Source organism: Lissotriton helveticus, chromosome 2_1, assembly GCF_964261635.1.
Source record: "Lissotriton helveticus chromosome 2_1, aLisHel1.1, whole genome shotgun sequence".
Classification (NCBI taxonomy): domain Eukaryota; kingdom Metazoa; phylum Chordata; class Amphibia; order Caudata; family Salamandridae; genus Lissotriton; species Lissotriton helveticus.
In genome coordinates, this window is record NC_136059.1 from 520,709,757 (window position 1) to 520,722,182 (window position 12,426).

Below are 12,426 nucleotides of genomic sequence, written 5' to 3' on the forward strand. Positions count from 1 at the left end.
ATGCACACCTGGCTCCTGTGCGCTATCGTCGCTCTGAGGTCTTCCCAAAACCACCTACCCTTTAAGCAGAGCAAAGATGCACCGATGTCTAAAGATGTGATCCGTTTCATCACCAGGAAGAAGAGTCAAAAGATAGTGTTGACTCCATGGTGGACATATCTGATTCTCCTGACTCTACGAACTAACAGTTGGATCGAGAGTTTTCAAACCTCCCTCCGATCCAACGGCAGGTTTTGTCTAATGCTGTTCTTGGCTAAGACTCTGTCCATGTTGCTCAGTGTGTGATGGTGAAGGCTTGGAAGAGACAAACCCCCCTCCACCACTTGATGAATTCTTGTGCCCTGGTGCTGTTTTTTAGGTCTTGACTACAGCATTGCTTTAGCACTGCTTGTTTGTCGAGATTATAGTAAGGCTTTCAAAAGTCTACCCAAATTGCTGCGGATCGGGTACAGTTCATGTGAGCCAGGCGCGTGCACATCGCACACCACCATTTGTCTGAGCCTCGGCATCAGACTTCAAAGGAAGCCTCTCCCCGCCCCCCTCATCAGACTTCAAAGGAATGCGCTCCGCCGCCACAGCAATGCCGAGAGCTTGTTCCTAACGCGACCGGCAACAAGCACCCATACCACCCCCCCGCCACGCAATGCCGAGAGCTTGTTCCGATCTACTGCTCAACCTTCATAGTGAAGCACTGACTGCACTGAACTAAAGAAAAAGGTTTTATCCATCAGAGCACATCAAGGGCAAGACGCAGGATAAAAACTTAACATTTAGTCATAAAGCGAAACCGCATACTCCTGTTAGATTCGACATATGCGATAACACCCACTCACCGTTCCCCCGTCTCTTTCCTCGCAGTTTTTCCTTCGCCGGTTTGGAAACTTGAAAATTGGCGCCAGGGCAGACCAGCAGTTTTCTCGGCCGCGCTGCCTTTTCCACGCCTGAACACACACACACCGCACTTCCAATGTAAGTTTCTGTTTTGTACACGGAAATCAAGTCAAATGAAAGCAACGCGCTACAAGCCATGGACTTTACAGTAGTTTGTAGGATCTAAAGAAAGCCTAAGAGAACAAATTGTTGACTGTACACGCAGGCATTAAGTGGGGCAGCTATCGCTTCAGTCAGGGGTCCTTCACAACTGTAAATAGAACACCCCTGTTTGCGTTCTCAGTACAATGCAGCAGCCATGTCAGAGAGGTACAACCTTTGTAATCTTTTAATGACACTGATGTTGTGGTGCCCATATAATTAATCCAATTCAAAGCAATATGACTAGTATTGGAGGTGGTCCCGTTCATAATTACATGCGTCAAATTAAATAATACGAGGTTCTTTGAATGTTGAAAACGCTTGTAATTATTTTAGATGGACTCCCCCTGTGAAGGGCATTTAATTTATTCAGCGTTTCGTGTACCCTGTTAGGAGCACCTCAGAGGCTGGCTTCCCTCAGGATTGTTTCATGCCCTTTTTCTGGTTTTGGTGGCATCGGGGTGACACCAAGTTCTGTACTTCTGTTGCTGCTTGTAAACAGTAGACAGAGGTAGATTGACGTACAATAGGTGGGGTTACTGCTAGGCAGATGAGTGATCCCAAGAAAGTTTTGGAGGGTTCACAGGGCCGGTTATTTTTGGTACTAAATCAGACTTAGTAAGAGCTTCAGCGTCTATGCAGAGGATTTCAAACGTATCGTTTAATAACGAGAATCTGCCCAGTGATCGCACAGTCTATTGTAGTTGTTTCATATTATTCTTAACGGAACATTAGCTCTTAAATTAGTAACAGTTTCTCAACTGGAAGGGCAAACCCGATAGTCCTTCTAAAATATGGTCAAGCATGCTTTTTTTTTGTGTGCGTATTTATATAGCGTGAACTCTAGGTATTGGAGGGCTTTACATGTGCACCGGTTACTTACACATTTTGGCACGGGGAGATTAAGTGATTTGCCCGGAATCGCAGGATGTGGGCGCGAACCCTGGTTTCCAGCACCAAAGTCGGAAGTCTAGCCAACCTTTCCTACTTTTCATAGAGTTCCTATCTTTCCCAGTTCACCCCTCTCTCTCTACACCCCTCTCTCTCTACACCCCTCTCTCTCTACACCCCTCTCTCTCTACACCCCTCTCTCTCTACACCCCTCTCTCTCTACACCCCTCTCTCTCTACACCCCTCTCTCTCTACACCCCTCTCTCTACACCCCTCTCTCTCTACACCCCTCTCTCAACACCTCTCTACACCGCTCTCTCTACACCCCTCTCTATCACCCTCACTCTATATATCTAACGACGCCCTCACTTTATCTATCGCCCTCACTCTATCATTCTCACTCTATCTATCATTCTCACTCACTCTGTCGCCAGCTCCACCACAGCATCACTCTGCCACACCACAGAATCAATCTGCGCAACCACATCAATCTGTGCAACCATTCAACAACAACTGGTTCAAATATGTTCTCTCAATGTTTCAAGCTTTATTACAAATGTCACAAAAAGATGCTAATATTTCACTTCTGTTCTTGGATTTTCGTCACAAAAAATACACTGAACATAAACTTCACAAAAGTTATTTACAAAAGTTTAAGCTATTGCCATTATAAATTACAATAACTTTTATTTAGTATTAATTATTTAAAAAAATAAGTAATTGTTATTTGTAATATCTATACATCTAAGTCGCGTAAATACAACACATATTGCATTACAAATGCTATAGGTGTCACATTTGCTTAAGTTAAAACTATTGCCATTGTAAATGACAAAGCTATTAATTTAGCTATTTTCAAAACCAACACATAAATACAAAATTTGTCATTTACAATACCAATTTATAAAACTTTCCTAATGCGAGACCCATTGCATTGCAAATGCTTGTTTAGATTCTTTTGTGTAGCTCCCGTGGCCACGGGGCTAGCCTTAAGCAGTAGTCCCTCTTTCCAAGTCACCACTGGTGGTACTGATACAGCTGCTTCTCCAGACCCTTAGAGCTGGTCTGTAGATCGACATCCCAGACCCTCTTCTTGCAATAGGGCAAGTTTGGAACTGTGCTAGAGCAAAGCTGTGGCGATACCGAAAAATCGATTTGTTACAAAAATGTTTTTTAAATCGAGCACTAATTATTGAAATTTACATTAGCAGCGATGTACTCGGTCTACACCCAACAGACATGAATTTTGATCAAATTCTATTTTTGTAAGCTACAATTTTGATGAAGAAATAACTGACATAAGTTAAGATGTGTTAGATTTTCTAACTTTTAGTAATGAACAATCTTTTCTGGTTTTATTTTCAGAATAAATCATTCTAACAATGCAATAGTGAAGCCTCCAGAAATGACTCCACAAGCTGCTGCCAAGGAGCTAGAAGAAGTTATGAAAAGAGTAAGAGAAGCCCAGTCAATCATTTCTGCAGTTATTGAACCAGGTACATGCACTGCTATCCTTTAATATTATTTTTCTGTTAATAAGATAATATTTTATGATAATTATTAATCAGTGTGAAACCTAGTGGTTTTTAGGACCTTTGTGGTTACTGGGGAATGCGGGGTACTGTGTTTAAACTGGGGGTGGTAAATGAAACCAGTAATGAGAGGCCTTCAATGGCGAGAGCTGGTTGACTTTCCCATAGTGCTGTAGGGAAAATAAGCTCCATCTCTGGGCTTATATTCGGCTACCATCTAAACCTGGGCGGTCAGCCTAGTGTAAGCGGTCAGAAAGCTGGCCTTCCTTGTTTGGGAGTGCTCTGGGTGTACTTGCTTTCGTAGTGCAGCTGTATCTCTGGTAGTTATGGGACACACATGTAGGGCGCAGCAGGACAGTATGAATGATTAATGAAGGAACTCTTCAGTTTGCTCACAGCTGTTTCATTAGGGCTGAAGATTGTTCAGAAGCTATTAAACAACCTGGGTCTTCATAGTTGTAAATGTCGTATTGTAGTAAGAAAAGAGAAGAAACACGCTCCTTTCTGTTATCCAGGATGGCACAACAAATTTTGAATTGGGCACAATTCAATTCACATGCTTGCAGTGCATCGTGGGAGATTAGTCACCATCATCCAAGGTTGCTTACTTGCTATTGACCCCTGGTTGTGCTATAATCAGCTGAAACTTAATTGTGACAGATTTCAAATCTTTTTGAAATTGTGTCTAAATCTTCCCATCACTGAAACACTGCTCTAGTCCAGTCAGTTTTTATAAAGTAATAATTCCCTCTTCTGTATCGGCTATGCACAGTGGCCCCTCTTCTGTACCAGCTATTGTGGTCTTTAAATGCTATCTGTATATAATCTGCCCTTCTCACCATATATTGAACTATGTATATTTAAATTCTTCTTTCAAGGCACTCGACAGCCTAAATATTTGGAATGTTTGTAAACTTGATTTAGTACTTTTGTTTTTATGAATGGTAATAAGACCTTTTTAGGTCTCGACTACAGCATTGCTTTAGCAATGCTTGTTTGTCGAGATTATAGTAAGGCTTTCAAAAGTTTACCCAACTGCGGATCGGGTACAGTTAATGTGACCCGGGCACGTGCACATAGCACAGAGCCTCGGCATCAGACTTCAAAGCAAAGGAATCCGCTCCCCCGCATCAGACTTCAAAGGAAGCCGCTCCCTGCCCCCACCATGCAATGCGGCTCCCCTGCCCCCACCACGCAATACAGAGCGATTGTTTTTCCAGGCAGCAGAACTGTCAATTTGTTGGGAACTCGGCAGGGTTCCTTCCGAGACGATCCATCAGCTGAGGCAGACTGCCCAAAAACATTTTTTTGACTGCTGCTCAAGATCGCAGCGGAACTCTGTGCCTCAGTCCTCGCCATTAAAGTGCTGTGCTGCCACCTGCCGGGCACTGTGAGCAGGCTCCTTGGCACAGAAAGAATTGCGTTAGAACGACTGTTTTTTTTAAGGTTGTCTTCGTAGACTATCGAATCTTTGTTGCCACACCTCAAGCTTTCTCCGTGTCCCGATCTGCGGGAAATTTCTGCTCTCCTCTCTCCCCCCACTGCCTCCACTAATGCGGCACGGCTTACCGTAATTCTGAGCGCTCTGACATCCAGATGACGGCAGCTCAGCAGATCTTTGTGATTTTTGCTAGGGGGAGCTCCGTGACATGTAAATCTGTACACTTCTCAAATGCCAGTGACCATGGTGCACCTAATCGAGAGAGCGTGCCAGATTCCAGTGCCAGCAGTTTGAGCAACTATACTCCAATGCCTGTCCCATTCATCTGAACCAGGCTCCAGCACACTCGCATTCACAAGACGTATTTTATTGTGGCATGTTCAGGTAACTCGTTTTGGATGCCCATGCGCCCTTTCTCACAACAAAGAGCAGTCACCATTTTGCTCTTTTTTTACACCATTTTTAAAATAAATTCCTAAAGGGGCATGTGCAGCTGAAATTGATTAACAAGACTTAAAGATTCACATTCCTAGTGAATCCCGCTGCATCCATTATAAAAATGCTTCACAATTAATACTTAATCATTGTACAAAACATTTCAAATATAATAATCCAAGACTATCTAAAACAACAATAAAGGAATGACGTTGATGCCCTCGAGTGCAAAGTTACGCCTTGTGCAGGGACAGTCCTCACAATTCAAATTCTGAGAGCAAAACACAGGCCAAACAAAGATTGGCAGGAGGAACCAAAGGCACTTCTGAAATCGGGTGGGGAAAATCTGGTTTTCAATTCCAGTGGGTATTCTCATTCCTGAACAATGGATATGTTCCAGCCCCTGATACTCATCTAAAAACAGTCTTCGGACACATGTAGCAACACTGGAGTACATTAACATATGCCGAGCACAGCAGAAGCATGTGGGGGAAATACTTTTGTCAGAATTATGTCCTGACAGGGAGCGCTGCTAGAAACTGACATTGTTCATTCAGGAGGTGGGGGACACAAAACACACACAACCCCCCCCCCCCCCCCCCCCCCCACACACACACACACACACACACACACACACACACACACACACACACACACACACACAACCCCAACACACACACACAACCCCACACACACACAACCCCACACACACACAACCCCACACACACACAACCCCACACACACACAACCCCACACACACACAACCCCACACACACACAACCCCACACACACACAACCCCCCACACACACAACCCCCCACACACACAACCCCCCACACACACATCCCCCCACCCACACACATCCCCCCACCCACACACATCCCCCCACCCACACACACCCCCCCCACACACACACCCCCACACACACACACCCCCACACACCGCCCCCACACACACACACCCCCCCACACACCCCCCACGCACACACCCCCACACACACACCCCCCCACACACACACCCCCCCCACACACACACCCCCCCACACACACACACCCCCACACACACACCCCCACACACACCCACACACACACCCACACACACACCCACACACACACCCACACACCTCACCACACAACCCCCCACACCACACAACCCCCCACACCACACAACCCCCCGCACCACACAACCCCCCGCACCACACAACCCCCCGCACCACACAACCCCCACACCACACAACCCCCACACCACACAACCCCCACACCACACAACCCCCACACCACACAACCCCCACACCACACAACCCCACCACACACAACCACAACTCCACACAACCACAACTCCACACACAACCCCCACTCCCTCCCCCACACACGCACACCCTCCCCCACACACACACCCTCTCCCCCACACACACCCTCCCCCACACACACAAACCCCCCACACACACATACACAACCACACATACAACCCCCACACACAAACACACAACCACACACGCAAATCCCCCCACACACAACCCCCCCCACACACAACCCCCCCACACACAACCCCCCCACACACACAACCCCCTCACACACACACAACCCCCCCACACACACAACCCCCCACACACACAACCCCCCACACACACAACCCCCCACACACACAACCCCCCACACACAACCCCCCACACACAACCCCCCACACACAACCCCCCACACACAACCCCCACACACAACCCCCACACACAACCCCCACACACAACCCCCACACACAACCCCCTCACACAACCCCCTCACACACACACAACCCCCCCACACACAACCCCCCCACACACAACCCCCCCACACACAACCCCCCCACACACAACCCCCCCACACACAACCCCCCCACACACACAGCCCCCCACACACACAACCCCCCCACACACACACAACCCCCCCACACACACACAACCCCCCACACACACACACAACCCCCCACACACATACAACCCCCACACACATACAACCCCCCACACACATACAACCCCCCACACACATACAACCCCCCACACACACACAACCCCCCACACACACACAACCCCCCCCACACACACAACCCCCCCCACACACACAACCCCCCCCACACACACAACCCCCCCCACACACAACCCCCCCACACACACACACACACACAACCCCCCCACACACACAACCCCCCACACACACAACCCCCCACACACAACCCCCCACACACAACCCCCCACACACAACCCCCCCACACACAACCCCCCCACACACAACCCCCCCACACATAACCCCCAACACACAAACGCATCACCCCCCCACGCATCACCCCCCCACGCATCACCCCCCCACGCATCACCCCCCCACGCATCACCCCCCCACGCATCACCCCCCCACGCATCACCCCCCCACGCATCACCCCCCCACGCATCACCCCCCCACGCATCACCCCCCCACGCATCACCCCCCCACGCATCACCCCCCCACGCATCACCCCCCCACGCATCACCCCCCCACGCATCACCCCCCCACGCATCACCCCCCCACGCATCACCCCCCCACGCATCACCCCCCCACGCATCACCCCCCCACGCATCACCACCCCACGCATCACCACCCCACGCATCACAACAAAACACAACAAAACATAGCATAGCTTCACAAAACACAACAAAACACAGCATAACAAATGTAGCATAGCATAGCATAACACAACAAAACATAGCATAACAAAACACAACAAAACATAGCATAACAAAACATAGCATAACAAAACACAACAAAACATAGCATAGCTTCACAAAACACAACAAAACACAGCATAACAAAACACAACAAAACATAGCATAACAAAACACAACAAAACATAGCATAGCTTCACAAAACACAACAAAACACAGCATAACAAAACACAACAAAACATAGCATAACAAAACACAACAAAACATAGCATAACAAAACATAGCATAACAAAACACAGCATGACAAAACATAGCATGACAAAACATAGCATAACAAAACATAGCATAACAAAACATAGCATGACAAAACATAGCATGACAAAACATAGCATGACAAAACATAGCATGACAAAACAGCATGACAAAACATAGCATGACAAAACATAGCATAACAAAACATAGCATGACAAAACAGCATAGCATAACAAAACATAGCATAACAAAACATAGCATGACAAAACAAAACACAACAAAACAAAACACAACAAAACACAACAAAACACAACAAAACACAACAAAACACAACAAAACACAACAAAACAAAACACAACAAAACACAACAAAACAAAACATAGCATAACAAAGCACAACAAAACATAGCATAACAAAACATAGCAAAACAAAACACAACAAAACAAAACACAACAAAACAAAACATAGCATAACAAAGCACAACAAAACATAGCATAACAAAACATAGCAAAACAAAACACAACAAAACAAAACATAGCATGACAAAACATAGCATAACAAAACATAGCATGACAAAACAAAACACAACAAAACACAACAAAACAAAACACAACAAAACAAAACAAAACAAAACACAACAAAACACAACAAAACAAAACACAACAAAACAAAACATAGCATAACAAAGCACAACAAAACATAGCATAACAAAACATAGCAAAACAAAACAAAACACAACAAAACAAAACACAACAAAACAAAACATAGCATAACAAAGCACAACAAAACATAGCATAACAAAACATAGCAAAACAAAACACAACAAAACAAAACATAGCATGACAAAACATAGCATGACAAAACATAGCATGACAAAACATAGCATAACAAAACATAGCATAGCTTCACTAAACACAACAAAGCATACCAAATGTAGCATAGCATAACAAAACACAACAAAGCATAGCATAGCATAACAAAACACAACAAAACATAGCATAGCTTCACAAAACACAACAAAGCATACCAAATGTAGCATAGCATAACAAAACAAAACATAGCATAGCATAGCATAACAAAACACAACAAAACATAGCATAGCGTCACAAAACACAACAAAGTATAACAAATGTAGCATAGCATAACAAAACACAACAAAACATAGCATAGCTTCACAAAACACAACAAAGCATAAGAAATGTAGCATAGCATAACAAAACACAACAAAACATAGCATAGCATAGCATAACAAAACTCAACAAAACATAGCATAGCATAACAAAACATAGCATAGCATAACAAAACATAGCATAGCATAACAAAACACAACAAAACATAGCATAGCATCACAAAACACAACAAAACATAGCATCACACAACACAACAAAACAGCATAGCTTCACAAAACACAACAAAACATAGCATAGCTTCACAAAACATAGCATAGCATCACAAAACACAACAAAACATAGCATAGCTTCACAAAACACAACAAAACAAAACATAGCATAACAAAACATAGCATAACAAAACATAGCATAGCTTCACAAAACACAACAAAACAAAACATAGCATAACAAAACATAGCATAACAAAACATAGCATAGCTTCACAAAACACAACAAAACATAGCATAGCTTCACAAAACACAACAAAACATAGCATAACAAAACATAGCATAGCTTCACAAAACACAACAAAACACAGCATAGCTTCACAAAACACAACAAAACAAAACATAGCATAACAAAACATAGCATAACAAAACACAACAAAACACAACACAACAAAACAAAACAAAACATAGCATAACAAAACACAACACAACACAACAAAACAAAACAAAACATAGCATAACAAAACAAAACACAACAAAACACAACAAAACAAAACATAGCATAACAAAACATAGCATAACAAAACATAGCATAGCTTCACAAAACACAACAAAACAAAACATAGCATAACAAAACATAGCATAACAAAACACAACAAAACACAACACAACAAAACAAAACAAAACATAGCATAACAAAACACAACAACACACAACACAACAAAACAAAACAAAACATAGCATAACAAAACAAAACACAACAAAACACAACAAAACAAAACATAGCATAACAAAACATAGCATAACAAAACACAACAAAACAAAACATAGCATAACAAAACATAGCATAACAAAACATAGCATAGCTTCACAAAACACAACAAAACATAGCATAGCTTCACAAAACACAACAAAACAAAACATAGCATAACAAAACATAGCATAACAAAACATAGCATAGCTTCACAAAACACAACAAAGCATAACAAATGTAGCATAGCATAACAAAACACAACAAAACATAACATAGCATAACAAAACATAGCATAACAAAACACAACAAAACACAGCATAGCTTCACAAAACACAACAAAACAAAACATAGCATAACAAAACATAGCATAACAAAACACAACAAAACACAACACAACAAAACAAAACAAAACATAGCATAACAAAACAAAACACAACAAAACACAACACAACAAAACAAAACATAGCATAACAACGCACAACAAAACCAAACATAGCATAACAAAACATAGCAAAACACAACAAAACAAAACATAGCATGACAAAACATAGCATGACAAAACATAGCATGACAAAACATAGCATGACAAAACATAGCATAACAAAACATAGCATAACAAAACATAGCATAACAAAACATAGCATAGCTTCACAAAACACAACAAAGCATACCAAATGTAGCATAGCATAACAAAACACAACAAAACATAGCATAGCATAGCATAACAAAACACAACAAAACATAGCATAGCTTCACAAAACACAACAAAGCATACCAAATGTAGCATAGCATAACAAAACACAACAAAACATAGCATAGCATAGCATAACAAAACACAACAAAACATAGCATAGCGTCACAAAACACAACAAAGTATAACAAATGTAGCATAGCATAACAAAACGCAACAAAACATATCATAGCTTCACAAAACACAACAAAGCATAAGAAATGTAGCATAGCATAACAAAACACAACAAAACATAGCATAGCATAACAAAACTCAACAAAACATAGCATAACAAAGCATAGCATAACAAAACATAGCATAGCATAACAAAACACAACAAAACATAGCATAGCATCACAAAACACAACAAAACATAGCATAGCATCACACAACACAACAAAACATAGCATAGCTTCACAAAACACAACAAAACATAGCATAGCTTCACAAAACATAGCATAGCATCACAAAACATAGCAAAACATAGCATAGCTTCACAAAACACAACAAAGCATAACAAATGTAGCATAGCATAACAAAACACAAAACACAACAAAACATAGCATAGCTTCACAAAACATAGCATAGCATCACAAAACACAACAAAACATAGCATAGCTTCACAAAACACAACAAAACATAGCATAACAAAACATAGCATAACAAAACATAGCATAGCTTCACAAAACACAACAAAACAAAACATAGCATAACAAAACATAGCATAACAAAACATAGCATAGCTTCACAAAACACAACAAAACATAGCATAGCTTCACAAAACACAACAAAACAAAACATAGCATAACAAAACATAGCATAACAAAACATAGCATAGCTTCACAAAACACAACAAAGCATAACAAATGTAGCATAGCATAACAAAACACAACAAAACATAGCATCGCATAACAAAACACAACAAAACATAGCATAGCATAACAAAACACAACAAAACAGCATAGCATAACAAAACACAACAAAACATAGCATAGCATCACAAAACACAACAAAACATAGCATAGCATCACAAAACACAACAAAACATAGCATAGCATCACAAAACAACAAAACATAGCATAGCTTCACAAAACACAACATAGCATAGCTTCACAAAACACAACAAAACAAAACATAGCATAACAAAACACAACATAACATAACAAAACATAGCATAACAAAACATAACATAACAAAACATAGCATAACAAAACATAGCATAATAAAACATAGCATAACAAAACATAGCATAACAAAACATAGCATAACAAAACATGGCATAGCATCACAAGTAGGTCACCAATGTGGAATTCACCTGGGACCCCGGTTTGGCTCCTTGATAGTCTTGCAATACCA

General features: G+C 42.3%; 1 protein-coding gene across 6 annotated transcripts in view; it reads left to right on the forward strand.

Annotated features, from left to right (window-relative positions):
• Positions 1 to 12,426, forward strand: part of SREK1 (splicing regulatory glutamic acid and lysine rich protein 1) — a 459,678-nt gene that overhangs the window by 100,528 nt on the left and 346,724 nt on the right. For all 6 annotated transcript variants that reach the window (XM_078675174.1, XM_078675176.1, XM_078675175.1 and 3 more), the window contains one exon: positions 3,289 to 3,419. In XM_078675174.1, coding sequence (XP_078531300.1) covers positions 3,289 to 3,419 — 131 coding nt within the window. The remainder of the gene's footprint in view (positions 1 to 3,288; positions 3,420 to 12,426) is intronic.